The sequence below is a fragment of the Geotrypetes seraphini genome, chromosome 15 (genome assembly GCF_902459505.1).
Source record: "Geotrypetes seraphini chromosome 15, aGeoSer1.1, whole genome shotgun sequence".
Taxonomy (NCBI): domain Eukaryota; kingdom Metazoa; phylum Chordata; class Amphibia; order Gymnophiona; family Dermophiidae; genus Geotrypetes; species Geotrypetes seraphini.
In genome coordinates, this window is record NC_047098.1 from 4136668 (window position 1) to 4154028 (window position 17361).

A 17361-nucleotide genomic window follows, 5' to 3' on the forward strand; every position below is an offset into this window, starting at 1 on the left:
TCTCATGGGCAGAGAGCTTTTGAGTGGTGGTATCCATAGATTCTCCAAAGAGCTCATCACCCAGGCAGGGAGCATTGGCAAGGCGGTCCTGGTGGTTCACATCAAGGTCGGAGACTCGGAGCCATGCCAATCTTCTCATCGCTACAGACATAGCCGTGGCTCGGGATGTAAGTTCAAAAGTATCATAGATGGACCGGACCATGAACTTCCTGAGTTGTAGGAGACTGGAAGTGCATTGTTGGAATGCAGGAAGCTTACGGTCAGGAAGATACTTTTGAAAAGAAGAGACTTGCTGAATCAAATGTTTCAGGTAAAAAGAGAAGTGAAACGCATAATTACCTGAACGGTTGGCCAGCATTGCATTTTGGTAAAGTCTTTTACCAAATTTATCCATGGCCTTGCCCTCTCTGCCAGGAGGAACAGAGGCATATACACTAGAGCCTGCTGATTTTTTGAGGGTGAACTCCACCAGCAGAGATTCATGGGGCAGCTGGGGTTTGTCAAACCCTGAAATAGGAATCACCTTGTAAAGCGATTCCAGCTTCCTAGGGGCTCCTGGAACGGTGAGAGGAGTTTCTAAATTTTTGTAAAAAGTTTCCCTCAAGATGTCATGGAGGGGTAACTTTAAAAATTCTTTCGGAGGCTGGTCAAAATCCAAAGCATCAAGAAATGCTTTGGATTTTTTAGAGTCAGACTCTAGAGGGATGGAAAGGGTGTCCGACATCTCCTTAAGAAACTTGGTGAAGGACGAGTGCTCTGGCTTACCAGCAGGATCCTGCACCGATGTAACATCCTCCTCCGAGGAATAATCTGCCTCGGTACCGAGGGGGTCATCAGAATCATCCCACAAATCAGGGTCCCGTATCGATGACAGACGGCCCTGAGAAAGTGGGGTAGAAGGTTCGGTATGCTTGGTTTTGCGTACCGATTTACCAGACCTCATGGACACCGTACCGGGTGACTGTCAGAGAACAGCACCGGCTCCGAAGTCGAGTAAGCAGTGCGTCGAAGAGACTTCGGTTCCGCCGAGAGAACAGGCATAGAAACAGATTTTTGCGGTGCCGACAACGTCGATGCCGACAAAACAGGCTGTTCGACGATCGGCACCGAATGCTCAGTAGGTACCGACACTGGAAGGCTCGGAGTCAGCAGAGCCGGGAGCAAGTGTTGTAACTGCTCCTTAAGCTGGATTGAAGGATGGATGCTATTCTCTCATCCAGAGACGGTCCCGATGGCACCGGTACCGCTTTTTTCTTGCTCAGTACCTGCGGTGCAGCTCGACGCTCAGGCGAAGTCGATGCCGATGAAGAGGCAGTGACTTCAATAGGAGCGGAGCGTTTGCGAGGCCGGCGCGCAGTCTGCAGGACTTGGCTCACTGCTTGTTCGAATGACGGGCTAAGGACAGTAGGGGATGGCTTCTTAGCCGACTTATCTACAGGGTGCGACACCGAGGATGGATCTTACGGTGTCGATGCCGGGGGAACTTCCATGGCGGCACCGAAAAGAATTCGCTGTTGAATTTGGCGATTCTTTAGAGTTCTCTTTTGGAGAGAACTGCAGCGGGTGCATGTTTCTGCCCTATGGTCCGGACCCAGACACTGAAGGCACCACTTGTGCTGGTCGGAAAGGGAAATAGGACGTGCACACCGCTGACACTTCTTAAAACCCGGTGAAGGGGGCATGAAGGGAAAAACGGCCGTAGCAAAATTGAAGCCCGAGGCTTCGATGGTGCCAACAGGCCCCGCCGGGGCTGACCGGAAAAAAGTCGAAAAAAATTGACTTTTTTTTTTTTTTTTTAAAATAAAAGAAAGAAACGATAAGGTGAATAAATCACGACAAGAAAATAACGCGCGAGCGGGAAGGCGAGAAAAATTTGAAAAATTTTTCCAACAGCAGTTGGAACACGCGTCTTCTTAGCTCCGCGGAAACTAAGAAACTGGGGACCGCGCGCCTCTGTCGGGTGGGAAGGCACTCGCGCGTGCGCAGTGCGGCCTACTAGAACTTTCAAAGTTCTTAGAGTGCAATCACTCTAAAATTGTCCGTACTGGGGCTCTGTCGGTGCCGTCACCCATCAGTCAAGAATATGCTGCCTGCTTGTCCTGAGATAATAGTCAGTAAGCTGAAGTACACAAGACTGGGGAACGATTCAACGAAAACAGAAGTGGCAAAATGTAAATGCTTACCTGGCACTTCTACTACTTCGGTCTCTTTCTCCTGCAGTTCTTGTGTCTGCAGTCTGTAAACCAACATGTAAGCATTTCGAGAACAATGAGTTCCTTTCCCACATTTAGGTTTACGGGTTTGTGATTTAGAAGTCTCTGCTGAGGTAAAGAAGGCACAAAAGTAATGTCTTACCACAACAATTACTTTCTAAAATAAATACTTAGGCTAGCTTTTTTTATAAATCTTTATTCATTTTAGATTTTGCAACAAGTATACAGAAAAATCATCAATCAATATACAACATCACTTGAAACTCTACAATTTCTCAAAAAGAAGATTTAACCCCAACCCACCCCCCAAAATTGTAATCAAACAAATATATACTATATAATATAATAACTTATACCATTTGTTCTATAATTTATTAGTGCATCCCCCACCCTCCAACAATATATATAGTAAGTAGGGAAAAATACTGATTATTCATTATAATAACTTATTACCGTATTTTCACGCATATAACGCGTGCGTTATACACGATTTTTACAAACCGTGCATAACCTTGTGCGTTATACGTGAGCGCGTTATCCCCTTTTTTTTTACATAGTTCCCCCCCCGACGTCCGATTCACCCCCCGCAGGACCGCTCGCGCTCGAACACACACCCGCACCCCCACCCCGAAGGACCGCTCGCACCCCCACAGCCTTCCCACCCCCCCCCCCATCATGTAGAAGCTGCCTATCGTCGTCCTGCTGCTTCCTCTACCGGCGGTCCTGCCCCTTCTCTTAGCCCTGCGTCTATGCTGCTTCCTCATCCGGCAGTCCCGCCCTTTCTCTGATGTCAGATGCTGGAATATGAGTGGGAATGCCTGGAGCCATTAAAATTAGAGTGACCAGAACCCTTAGAGAATCTGGGTCAGCTATTAGGCAAGGTCTTAGGCTGACTAAACACCACAGAATCCATGAGGTCGACTAGGCCCTTGCCAACAACAACTGCTCTGGATTAGACAATGGGCTGGTGATTCCACTTCCAAAGGTTTCTTTGGCGAGACTTCCCTTCAGGGCATTCTGTGGGCAGAAATAGAAAATGCCAAAACCCAAACAAGGCATATAAAGTGGCAGTCACATAAGCTGACCCAGCCAAAAGAAGTTAAGGAGGAGAATCTACTGCCTCACTCTCCAGGGTGTGCAGGTGAGACAACAAACGCCACCAAAGCAGCCTGAAAGCCCAACGCAGCTGCATCAAAAAACCTCCTAAGGACAAGGTCCACAAGGTGGTCCTGCATATCTGTAAGCACCACAGCACTTTCCCTGTGTAGAGAGGTGCAGTCAGGCACCTGCATAACCAAGAATTCACTCTAGGCTGATCAAAAACTTGCGGGCAAAACAATATGAGGCAGGAAACCAATATGGCTAACTTCAAAGCAAGCCTCAAAACTTTTCTTTATAAAGATGCCTATGGGGTACAAATCAGGATTCTGAATCATTTTATTCCCACCGCCTTTTGTGCTTTCCCATCCCCATTCTTTTTATTATTTTATGAAATAATGTAACCCTCGCTGTTTTCCTTTTGTATCATATGTCGTCCCCCCTGTTATCTTTATTATTCATGTTTGCTCTCCCTGTTTTAGCGATGTTTTTATGTAAACCACTTAGGAATTTTTAAGCGGTATATCAAACCATAATAAACTTGAAACTTACAAGCGAGACACGGTCCTCGTTAACATAAGAGCACCTTCCAGATAAGTCATATTGCGCTGATTTTAAAATGGTCATATCATAGTGTCAGGGAAAGGTGGCAGACTGCAAGCACGCACCAGAAAGCCAGGAGGAAGAAGAGTACGGAGCAGACTGAGTGACCAAAAGCAATTTCTGCAAAGACTCAGAAATAAGAATCGGCAAAGCCGCAGACTGAAATAAGCGCAGAACTGTGGTATCGTTCCCAGGTCCTAGAGCCCCTGAAGGATTAAGATCCAGCTATACAGTCCCTGATCCCTCGTCCTTGGAAGTGCTACACCTTGTATATAGCATGATCACACTTGGCTCACTTGTTGTTTTTTTTTATATTACCTTAAAAATTTTATATCATCGCTTATTCTATTCTTTCAAATTTTGAATGTAATTCTTGTTTTTAGTTTGAATGTAATCTGCCTTGAACCGCAAGGTAATGGCGGAATAGAAATCACTAATGTAATGTAATGTAATGTTTTATCTTGCAGTCGAGTATAGACACTAATATGCATGCTCCAGATTGTCTTCACAGTCACTTCTTATCTTTCTCTTTATCATTATTCATCATTACCTCTTCCTTTCAGGACCCCCGAGGAAGGCATGTTCGCCGAAACACGGACCGTATAGGGTCCAGTTGGATTTTTATCACAGTATTTTTTATCATTGTACTTTTTTAATTGAATTTTCATGGTTTTATATGTCATTGTTTAATAAATTATCTCCAGAACATCTGTATCCACAGTTTTTGGGTTTTTTTTACACCTTGAATAAAGACAGGATCAGGCAGATCAGGAACAAAGGCTGACTGAGACAAGGACATGCCCAGAGAAGCAACGCCACTGGGAGACGCAGCGGATGTGGAGAGGGACTGCGCAAGGGAAGAAAGTCTGCTTTGAATTTTTTACAACTGTTTCAGAAACTCTGAGAAAGTCTCTGGCTCCTGGGGCGAATACTCACCTCTGATGACTTAACCATGCATTTCAGAGGCTGCGAAAGGACCCCCACATGCACATGGAACTATAAGCTGTGCCGAGCCCCAAATATAAAGAAGGTTGCCCCACCAGGCTAGCCAAGCATTTTGTCACCTCCTGGACCAGGAGAGAGGCTAAGCTTTGTACTGCCGCCCCTCTTGGCTGTGCCAAGTGGTACATGGCGCAAGAACGCTCCTGAAGTGCCTAATTTATGCAATCCTGGTAAGAATTCACATTAGGAGAGCCTAAAGACTCCATTACAACAGGATTTAAGGCAAAAATTGCAGTTTTGAAGAAGCAGGGAGCTTTTGGAAAAGAAAAAAAAAAAGAGATTGTTAAAAATCCAAGATGGCTGCCACTATGAAATTTGCACCAAAATCGCAATATTTACCACACTTAGAAAAGTTTAAAAAACAGCAATTTTAAGATTTTTCAGAAGGGGGAACATAGGGGGACATGCAGAAACCTTGAAAAACTCACTTTGCAGATCTTCTCCAATCTATCTCACAGGCTGTAACAGCCTATACTCACTGTGACCCGTTTGTGGATCTGTGGTACAGCCTACCTCAGCTCTCTTACAGAAGCTGGATTAGAGCATCACTGCCTCATGCTGGGAATGGCTCTACAAAATTGATCTTCGGGCTGCCAGTCAGACCCAATTCCTGACTGCACCTCCACTCCTGTGGCCCAACAGACACACACCAGGATGTGCGGAGGCAAGAAGATGCAGCCTGTGAGACACCACCGAGCCTCCTAAGGGTGCTTAACAGCCCACGCTTGACCCCTGCTTAACAGAAGTCGAGACAACTTCAGGGACGGCCCTGGGTTCCAAAGAAACTAAGCAGGCTAGCTAATAGATAGGTACCCGTTGGGATTAGCCTGTCAGCTACAGACAGAAGTCTGGGTGTTCTCAATGCAGGTAAAGTGAAAGAAACGCGCCGAGCACAAGAATCCTGAAGAAAAAAAGGACTAAACACACCAAATAAAATAATAAATGTGGAGAGCAGAATGAACACATTCCTGCAGGCACGCATGCAGAAGGAACTAACTGTAGGTGGAGCTAAGGAGCTCAGTGATGTACAGAAGAGGCAAAGAGAAAAATCTGAATTGAATTCTTTCTGCAGATGGCACACGGCCACTGGGACACTACCCACTTGTCTAGGTCTCACTTGTTGCACGGGAAGCCACTTTATCCAAAAGCAAGAAAAAAAATTTCTACCTTTAGCTCTAGTTTCTGCTTTCCTCATCTTTTCACTCTTCCTTCCATCCACTGTCCGCCCTCTTTATTTGTCTCTTCCATCCACTGTCCACCCTCTCTCTTCCCCTTTCATCCACTGTCATCCATCTCTCTACCTTCTATGCCCCTTCCATAAACTATGTCCTCTCTCCCTTCCATTCAGCACTTACTCCCCTCCATTCAGCCTGTGTCCCTCTCTCCTTTTTACATGATTCATTCCAACTTCATCCCTCTCTCCATTTTTATCTCTGCTCTCATTGTCTCCTCTTCCCCTCCCCCATGCTCTGGCAACTCTCTCTTTTCCTTTCCTTACTTCCTTCTTCCCCATAGTCTGGCATCTCTGTCTCCCTTCCCTTCCATCACTCCCTCCAAGCTCTGGCTTGGCTCCCACAGTCCTGTGTTTCTCTTCAATCCAAATAAGTCCTCGGCAGCGATTCTCACACGCTGCCTACCACTGACCCAGAACCTTTCCCCTCTGCCGTGAAACAGGAAGTTTGCGGTACAGGGAAGCTTCTGGGTCAGCAGCAGGCAGTATGTGAGAATTGCTGCTGCTGCCATCAGGGACCCATTCAACTTGAAGAGAGATGCAAGACTGCAGGAGAAGAGCTGGTAAGCATGGGGATTCAGAGAGGGCTTTCCCACTACCGTAGGAATGTCATGATAATGGTCCCCATTCCTGCAGCATTACTGCAGTATTCCTGGGGAATTTTTCAAAATATTACTTGTTACCGCAGTACCCATGCCCATATCATTTTCTATTCCTGCTTCTCAAACAGTGCAATCAGTGATATTATAACAATTATGTTCTACAAAGTAGTTAAGATATAATGATACTGTTCTGATGTAGATCGCATCTTCGGGTTTACAGTGTAAAAAGAATGACTCAATTGACGATTTGCACAGTAATTCTCAGTCCTATCTATATTTCATGACAAATCATAAGTGATTCTCCCAATCTTTTCATTAATCCACATATGAAACAAAAACTCAAAAATGCCCTTAAGATAGGAGCATATCTTTAGTAGTAAATAGTGCTCATGTTTAAGGAGTAATTTTTCCATCAAGCACCACCACAATGAAGTGGTCACAAAAGTCTATGTAAAATAAAACAAAAGGCTCTAACTGAAATGAGTCAGCTATGATTTAAGAAAAATATCTGTCATAAAAAGTTGTATTTTAAAATGGCACTCACAACTTAAAGGTTTTACCTAGGTCTTCCTCAATCCCTAGTTGCAATTTCTTTCCTTCCATCTTTTCTATCTCTTCATCATTAAACTTGTACCAGTCACCAGTTTGAGGGTCCTTCACATGAGCTATGTAGTGCCCTGAGTAGGCGCTCACACCACGATGTATAAGAACAGCACTCAGTTCATATAAAGACTTGTCACCTAGAAAAGATGGAATACGCAGATTAGACTAAGCAAAATTAGACTGACTTAAGCCAAGCTTTTCACTTTGCAGACACATGCAATCCTCCTCTTGATTAGAGTGCATTTCCAACTCAAACTTTAAAAGTTTAAAATAGAAATTTAGACCGTAAGCATATCTCCACTGAAAACCCTTAGCCACTCATTTATTCTGTCCCACCCCCACACCATCCTGTTCTTCAAAGGTCTATTGCAGTATCTCCACTAGTTCATGCAAAAAAATTAAACCACAAGATTTTGCTCCAATTTATGGTTTACACTTCCACCTCCGAATCCGCGGTTTCAGCATCCACGGATTCGGTTATTTTAAACCCAAAAACCCATTTTAATTTTTTGGGCTATTTTAAGCTCTGTAAGCCTCCCCTTAAGACTTATCTGGTGGTCCAGCGAGTTTTGGGGGCAAAAGAGATCTTCCCACACTCCTGCCCCATGCAGATCGCTCACAGGAAATGGCTTGAGAGACTACGGGAGATCAAGGCAGCCATTTCCTGTGAGCAATCTGCACGTTATAGCGGGAAGATCACTCCTGCCCCGAAAACCTGCTAGACCACCAGGTAAGGCTTAAGGGGGGGCTTAAAATAACCGGGGGGGAAACAGGGGTTAGGGGCAGAACCAGCCCGAATATTATTCGCAGTTTTTTTTTTTTTAATATTCTTTATTCATTTTCATATTTTGCATCAAATGCACAAAATATTAAATTACAACAAATTATTACACAATATCACTTTTATCTCTACTACATCAAATTCTAAAAATATTTTTATACGAAAATTGTACGAAAAGCTTATTTGATTCATTTTCTTTTATCTGGAAGGAGGATGGTTTAAAATACTTAGGAATTTGGATCGCAAAAACAGTGGAAGATACTATGAAAGTTAATGAAAAAAAATTTATTGCAGAAGGTGACAGAAATGTGTGAGCAATGGAATCCTTTACATATATCTTGGTGGGGGAGAGTACAAACTGTTAAAATGATGATTTTACCTGTAGTTTGTTACCAAATGGGCATGATACCAATTTTTTTTCAGGGGTCTTTTTATAAAAAATTGAATAGGATTTTAACAAAATTTATTTGGCTCTGTAAAATTCCTAGAATTGCTATAGTATCTTTGCAAAGAACAATTGCGGAGGGAGGGGTAAATTTTCCAAATTTTTATAAGTACCATCAGGCCTATATTCTGCGTCAAGGTATGTATTGGATCCTCCCAGAACCCATTGAAAATATACCAGATTGGTTCTGGTTAGAATGGAGACTCATGTTTCCTTTACGTCTGAGTCATGTTATCAGTGTTCAAATGCCAAGGTTATATAAGGAACACAAAATATTTGTTGATACCTGGAAAACTTTAAGGTATATAAGTAATCTAACTCCTATTCCAATAAATCAATCAACAACTCAAACAATTTGGCTAAACTCCAAGATCAAGGTTGGCGGTTTTAAAATTATCTGGAAACATTGGATGATGGCTGGAATTCGTACTTTAGAGCAGTGGTTCCCAACCCTGTCCTGGAGGAACACCAGGCCAATTGGGTTTTCAGGCTAGCCCTAATGAATATGCATGAAGCAAATTTGCATGCCTATCACTTCCATCATATGCAAATCTCTCTCATGCATATTCATTAGGGCTAGCCTGAAAACCCGATTGGCCTGGTGTTCCTCCAGGACAGGGTTGGGAATCACTGCTTTAGAAGATGTAATGAACAAAGGTAAACTGCTTGAGTTTTCACAATTGCAAAATAAATTTGGTTTAAATAAATCACAATATTTCAGATGGTTGCAATTGAAGCAGGCCATTCAGGTGGGGTTCCCTGAATGGAAAAATCTTAATAATTATCATAGTATGAAATTTTTATGTTTTCAGATAGATTCCATGGGTCACCAGGCCGCAATGTGGTATAAATTGATATCTGGATTTGTAAATTAAAAAAAAAAAATGATCTAAGAGACATTTGGAGCATTGAGATTAAGCATCAGATTAGTGCATCTCAAAGGCCACGACTTTGGTCTTGGAGGTTAAGGTGTACAGTATCAGCATCTATGAGACAAACATGGTTTTTTCTTTTACATAGAGCCTTTTGGACCCTTGTTTGTTTGATAGCTCTAAGTCTAATAGATGCTGGCACTGTCATCTAGAAGCGGGGACATTAGATCATCTTATATTTTATTGTCCATTCATATTATTATTTTGGAAATCAATTTGGCCTCAAATAAATAGGATGTTGGAAAATCCGGTAGCCTTGACATATGATGCGATTTTATTTGGTACTGCAATGAGAACTCGAAGTCAAATCTCGTCAAATAATAGCAAACTTCTATTTATATTGATTGGAGTAGCAGTTCAACAAATAACATACAATTGGAAGAATTATGACAGATTAAATTACAACTTTTGGTGGAATTCAGTTTGCCATATATATAAGATGGAGCGTATATTTGCAACACAAAAAGGATATATTGATAAGTTTAAGAAGATTTGGGGACCATTAACAGATTTTTGCAATGATTGATATAATTTTTCCCATAATAAGATACTTGATAAAGGGGGGGGGGGTAGGTTTAGTCTTTATCACAAAATAAAAATAAATTACCATAATATTTGTTATATCGTATGCAACTATCAAAACAAGGGGAGGGAAAGGGATTATAATTGAATAATAGTTGATATAATTATTAAATATTATATGATGTCTAAAATTATAGTAAGGACTATATAATGATATGTTGTATTTACAGTAAGTTATGGAAATATCAAGTGTATACTTAATGCAATTGTATGAATTTTTATGATACACTTGTTGTTATATGAAAAATGAATAAAAAATAAAAAAATAAAAATAAAAATATTTTTATCCCCTCCCCCATCACCCAACCTTCAACTATTTTCCACTCACCATTTACATATTATATACCATATTATAACATATTATGTAAAATTATTACCATTACCCACCCCTCCTGATGTGCCATAAAGAAGAAAAAGAAAAGAAGAGAAAACCTGATGATCATTCACTACAATATTTTGTCAATGGCCCCCATATTTTTATAAATTTAGTATATGTCCCTCTTTGTATTGCTATTGCTCTTTCCATTTTGAATATATGACAAGTTGTATTCCACCAAAATTATTTGCAGTTTTTTTAATATTTGCAGGCCAGCTCTGCCCCTAACCCCCGTGGATACGGAGGGAGAAGTGTATTTCAAAGTTTGTTATACCACCAAAACTAATATAGGTCTCAATTTAAATGAAAATAAAATTAAACTCTGTGAAATAAAATTGAACTTTATGAAATGGAACTCCTCATTACAGAGCAAATGTATGCAATAAGTAAATGGGAAAAAGTTGGAAATCCTTGTTGCCATTATATTTTACTGTTTATGACTTCTACTTCTTATGTATAAGTATCTTTTCTTTTTTGTAATATCTTGATTGAAGAGACATTTTATTTGTATTCTAACCAAAACCTCAACATTTGGTGGGGAGGGGTCCATTTTGTTCCTTGAATGTTCATAATTCAAGATAGCTTAGTAAGCATTATTTTTGTTTCTTTTTCTTTGATAAGTTGTGTTTGGTTTCATTCTCTTTCAAATATGTTGTATTATAACCTGCATACTGTTCAAAAAAGATCTCAACAAACTCCGGCAACATTAAAAGCCATTCTTAGGGCTAAAAACAAAAACAGAGGAAAAAACCACTGGCAGCCCCATGGGACTCCCTGCCACAGCAGGGGACCCAGCAAAAAAACTATCCTTGTGTCACCAATACAGTGGCGAGGTCACCTGAGGATAAAGAAAGATGGAGGTGCTTCCCACCAAAAACGGAGCTGAAACCGCCAAAAAAAACAGAGCTCCGGAGGCCTGCAGCGGCTATGAGGCCTGACCGCCCCAGCCACTAAAGCAGGCAAGCCAGAAGAAGCTGTAAAGGAGTCCCCAGCCACTTCAGCTGTAAGGGAATCCTTTCTGCCCTGATCGGCGACAGCGAGGGAAGCCCGAACGTCCCAGCTGTCAGCTCATGAGGCACTCGCAAAGGGGATCCCTGGACGCCGACACCCAATGCCGACAAGGATTCCCCTTTGCAGCGGCCTGCACTGCTCGAACAGGCCGACCGCGAGTGCCTTGCGTCTGGAGCACAATGAGCACTCTTTCCCTTTCAAAGTGCTCACTGCACAATATGCGACCTAGCTAGAAGTGCCAGTTAACAATTAAAAAACAGTAAAATACAGTAAATTTAAAGGGAAAGTACCCTTTAGACCGGCACAGCCTCAGGATTTCGGGGGGGGGGGGATGTTTCAGAACTGACTCCACTAGCTCTCTAAGTGTTTTCCATACTGTCAGCATAGCTATCGCTAGCATTCAGCATTTTTAGTTGGCATAACTTATGTCAGCGAAGGCCTATGGGAAATTATATCAATCTGACTCTGGCATGTGAATGCAGATAGACCCTGAGGGCAGGGAGACTGTTTTAAGTAGTCCTGATTGATATGTTTTAAGTAGCCCTGATTGAATCATGATTAGCTAAAAGTCTGATTAATGTCTGATTAAGAGGGTGCTTAGGACAATGGGTCCAGGTGCACAGATAACTAAAGTTAATCAGAAACTATTGTCAGAGGCATACTGGAAATTACATTTGACCATAACCTATTCTTCGGCTGTCTAGCACAAGTTTACTAAGGAGGGGAAGATTTAACTTCTATTGAAGCTCAATAGTTTTCTATATTCAGAATAAGATTCCAAGCTATAAAAGCCTCCTCTCTGCAACACACAAAAATCACTATCTATCTATCTCTTGGCTCTTGGGTTTTGGCTCTCTTGTCCTTTCTTTCTTTCTCTCTCTGGCTCTCCCTAGAACTTCAGACTCTCTGTCTCTTTGTCTCTGAACTATGTAAGGCAGGGAAACTGCTTTGCTCTCTACTTAATTGTAATGCTTAATTGTTGTAATGCCTATGAATACTACTTTTCTGTAAGCCTATTTCTTTAATATATTCTTTATGCAATCACCTCTGGCTGTGCCTCTTTGATTCTACTTCCTGGTGAATCATCTGTGAGGGAACTGAACCCGGGACCTGGCGTTTGTAAGGGCGCCTCTCAAGTGACCACACCAACCATATATTGTGGGGGCCACTAACAAACCTTACACATACTTGAGATGAATAGTTTCTTGGAATGTTGGTGGGGTAAATTCACCGATAAAAATGCAAAAGATCTTACAAATGGTGCAAAGGCAGGGAGCAGATGTTGCAATGTTACAGGAGACTTACTTGATTTGAAAGGAGCATCAAAAAGTTTTAAAATGGTGGGTGGGACAGGTAGTTGAATCCCCAAAGCTGGGCAGGACAGCTGGAACTCTTATTTTATTTTGCAAAGGTCTGAATATGCAGCTCCTATCCACCATATGGGGATCGGGGAGAGGCACTCTGCATCCAGCAGCCACATAGGCTCTAGTGGCCATCTCCTTGATTCATTTCACTGATACTTTTAATGATGTTTCTCCCTTCCTGGTCCTTCAAACAGGACAAGAAATAATCTGTTCTGTCACTTTCAAATAATGTCAAAGTATTCTTCTCACATCCAGGAGGTGAAGGTTCCTGTCTCTTCCCCCTTGAAGATCAGTTTTGTTGCCTGATTCAAACAGAAGTGAGCAACAACTTTCAGGATAAATAACATGGTTCCTTGTATCTTTCAGGATAAATAACATGGCTCCTTGTATAACAGAGCCTGTAGTCCCTAAACTCCCTTGTTTTAGCAGAGAGACCCCAAGAATGCTACTTTATATGATACTTCCTGTAGCAGCAACACATGCCTAATAAGAAGGTAGCTCTGTTTATACACCCTGACTGGACACATCTGCTATAGCATTAAGATTACTGCAACTTGCTTCTCTCAGATATTCCACTCTACTATCTCTCTCCCCTCCAATCTGTGCAAAATTCTGCTGCACAACTTATATTCCACAAGAGCTGCCATACTCACATTACTCCTCTCCTGAAGTCACTTCACTGGGTCCCCATTCATTTCTGAATACAATTCAAACTACTCTTACTGACCTACAAAAGTGCACGCACTTCGCAGCTCCTCAATCTCTCTCCTCACTTATCTTCCCTTATGTTCTCCCCCGTAAACTCCATTCATTGGGCAAGACCCTCCTAACCATACCCTTATCCACCACTGCCAACTCCAGACTCCATCCTTTCTATCTTGCTGTGCCGTATGCCTGGAACAGTTTGCCTGAATCATGATGTCAGACTCCATCTCTTGCAGTATTCAAATCAAAGCTAAAAGCCCACTTTTCTGAGGCTGCTTTCAACTGCAATAACTCCTCTACCCCTATATGTCCTGTCTGTCCAAACTAGATTGTAAGCTCTTCAGAGCAGGGACTGTCTATCACATGTCAAATGTACAATGCTGTGTACACCTTTCAGTGCTACAGAAATGTTAAATAGTAGCAGTAGCATAAGAGGAGGCATCAAGAGTGATAGGTTGACCAGTCTGATTTAACCACTAGTCATGTTATAGGTCAGGGTTGAGATCTACTGGCAAACCAGGTTTTTAGGATATCCACAATAATAATAATAATAACTTTATTCTTCTATACCGCCACAATGAATATGCATGAGAGAGAGATTTGCATACCAAGAAGGCAGTGCAGGCAAATCTCTCTCATGCATATTCATTGGGGATATCCTGAAAACCTGGCCTGCCAGTAGATCTCGAGGACCAGACTTGGGCAGCCCTGTTGTAGGTGGTCTGACATTCCTAAAATGTCTACTGCTTTCTTAATTACATACTCAGCTTACAATGTACTAGTCTGCTTCCTAATCATATTGCTACCTGTTTGTTCCATGAAAGGTCTCATATCAAGAATCTCAGAGAAACCAATGTAGGTGTTCAGTTTCTTCTTGTGGCCAGTTTGCCTGTTCAAGAGAAAAAAAAATTAAGGTAATTACCACCCTTCCAACCATTTTATACAGAACAAAAAACACTAAGGGCCAGATTCTCAAAACTTAAGGTTGCCTTTAACACGGTTATTAAACCTATTCCAGCCAGTTTAGCATTCATGTATTTTAGCGGTGGATTACTGTAGTCTTTTCCAAGTTTTCTAGCAGTCTCCAATACTGCCATGCAAATGTAGTACAATGAGGTCATTAATATTAAAATGATCACTCATTAATATTAAAATAATCACATCAGACCATATTTTGATATCTCTGCATTCAAAATCTTGGTCCATTCATCATTATTAAGCCAACTGGACTACTGCAATATAATTTACCTTGCAAGCACCAAGAAAAATATTGCCAGACTGAAACTTTTTTTTTTTTTTAATTTTTATTTATAGATTTTTACATCCTTACAATATTTGAATTTTACATATTATATTCAATTAATACATGAAATTTGTAATACATGCATTTGTGCAGACTGAAACTTAAAAATAGAAACGTACTGTATATCGGATTGCACCGAGGAGAGGCCTAAGGCTCTAACTGGCCCAGGTTGCTTAAGGCCTCTTATGTGCTACAAAACTAAAACCAGAAATATTTTCATCCTGAGCCAGTGAGAAGATCTTTAAAAAGTAAACAATAAAACAACTTTTCTCAAATTAACAAATAGTTTTATGAAGATATATACAAAAGGTTAGCTAACCTGTCGAAAACAAATCGCATGAGCTGAAGATTGAGTGTTGGTGGAAGGTTGAGGAGACGGATTTTTCTTGTTGCATTTTGTTTACTTTGACAGGTTTCACAGAAATAGCGATTGTCTCCTTCTAACTTTTCTTCCTGGATAACAAGAGAAAAAACAAACAAAAATACTGTAAACATCAATCAAAAATCTGACCACTTATTTTTCTTGTCTTTACAGTTCAGAATGCCAAAGCAGAGCCAATAGGGAAGTACAATTATGCCTTAAGAATAGCCATACTAGGTCATAGTAATATAAGTAAAAGACAGCAGATAAAAACCTGAGTAGTCCATCCAGGCTACCCAACAGTCACATATCAAGGCAATGCTGAACCAACAATCTAATATAAAACATGGTAACATAGTAATAAAAGCCTAAGCCGCGCATGCGCACTCTGACCTGCATGCTCCCGTTTTCCGTGTGCTGTAGGTCCCCGCAGGTAGGAGTGCGCATGCGTGCTTCCACGCATCTCTCTCTCCCAAGGCGGATGTCGGCTTCAGGCGGTGCAAGGTAAGGGGTGCTGCTGGATAGGGGAAGAGACGGGGGATAGAAAAAGGAAGGGAGGCCTACTGCTGGACGGGGAGCAGGAAAGAGGTGCTGGGGGGAAGAAAAAGGAAGGGAGGCCTACTGCTGGACAGGGGAGCAGGAAACAGGTGCTGCTGGACAGGGGAGAGATTAAAAAAAGGGAGAAGGGCTGCTGCTGAATAAGGGGAGCAGTGAAAGGGTGGTGGTGGACACAGGGAAGGTAAAAGGAAGGGAGAATGGGTGGACAGCCAAGGAAAAAGCAAGACAGAAAGAAATACAGAAGGAGAGAGAGAGAGAGAAAGAAATACAGACAAGACACACATATATTCTAGCATCTGTTAATGTGGACAGCAGGTCTGATCAATGGTTCATCTAACCCACTAACCTGTTTCCAACAATGGCCAATCCAGGTCACAAGTACTTGGCAAAAACCCAAATACAGGTACACCACCGATTTTTTAGCCTCTCTAGATTAACGGTTTTGCCTGAACATCAGCACCTCTCTTCCTTGCCACCTCCTTCACCTCTAAATCTTCATCGGCAGTAAGCAGCATCTGCAACCTGCTCCTCGCGTCACCTTAGCTGTCCCTCTAATGTCACTTCCTGATCTCAAGGCTACAGTTTTGTTTAAATTCAGCTGTATCTGTTATAAAGTTTTATTCGGACTGATCCCAGCCTACCTCTCTTCCCACTCTGAATTTTATAACTCAAATAAGAATACACAAAAAACTTACTTGTTTAAGTTTTCATCTGTAAAAGAATGTCATTACAAGAGATTCTTAGGAAAAACTTTTGCATTTCAGGCTAGTGCAATGAATTTATGTTGGAATACTCTTATTCCCCAAACTCAGTCTTCTCATTTAGAAAAATTCTTAAAATTTATCTGTTTGATAAATGTGACTTAACTGCCATTCTTGTATTTTCTGAGAAATATTTGATATGCTTATGAATGCAATTCACTGTTTGTACAGCTTTCTCTTGTTGTAAACCGCCTTGAACTAATGGTTTGGCGATATATAAGAATAAATTATTATTATCATCATCATCTCAGGACCAGAAGTCATGTCAGAGAGCAGAGGTTGGGGCGAGCAGCAAGTGGCAGATGCATCTTATCACCAGACTAAAGGAGGTGCCGGACCATCCATTGCCAGAAATAATTGGTGTACCTGTAGTAGCAACGTTTCATGCTACCAATCCCAAGATAAGCAGTGGCTCCCCCTTGTCTCCCTCAATAGTAAACTATGGCCTTTTTCTTCAGACCTTGTCCAAACCATTTTTAAACCCAGCTACACTAACCACTGTTACCACATCCTCTGGGAATGAATTCCAGAGCTTAACTATTCATTGAGAGAACAATTATCTGTGCTTATCAGTTTTTCATCCCCTATCACATACATCTCTTTTGATTTCTACATCCCAAGTCCTTTTGTACTCTTCCCTCCTCCCCTCTTCTTCTTTTTTTTTTTAAATAATGTATTCCTCTCCCTCTTTTCCTTTCATGTCAGTTGAATAACATTTCCCTCGTTTGTTATTTTTAATTTTTCTTTTAATTTTCTTTATTGATATTTTGAACTTGACAATGTATACATTTGCAAAAGAACACTGTATGAAAATACATTATTAACATCAG

The 17361-nt window shown here is 41.5% G+C and overlaps 1 protein-coding gene across 2 annotated transcripts in view; it reads right to left on the reverse strand.

Annotated features, from left to right (window-relative positions):
- Window positions 1–17361, reverse strand: part of USP48 (ubiquitin specific peptidase 48) — a 173943-nt gene that overhangs the window by 125813 nt on the left and 30769 nt on the right. Inside the window, exons 7-10 of one of the 2 annotated variants that reach the window (XM_033921536.1) lie at window positions 15171–15304; window positions 14355–14437; window positions 7310–7489; window positions 2184–2321 (exon numbers count right to left, since the gene is read on the reverse strand). In XM_033921536.1, the coding sequence (XP_033777427.1) occupies window positions 2184–2321; window positions 7310–7489; window positions 14355–14437; window positions 15171–15304 (535 nt within the window). The remainder of the gene's footprint in view (window positions 1–2183; window positions 2322–7309; window positions 7490–14354; window positions 14438–15170; window positions 15305–17361) is intronic. The other variant, XM_033921537.1, reaches the window with a different exon arrangement.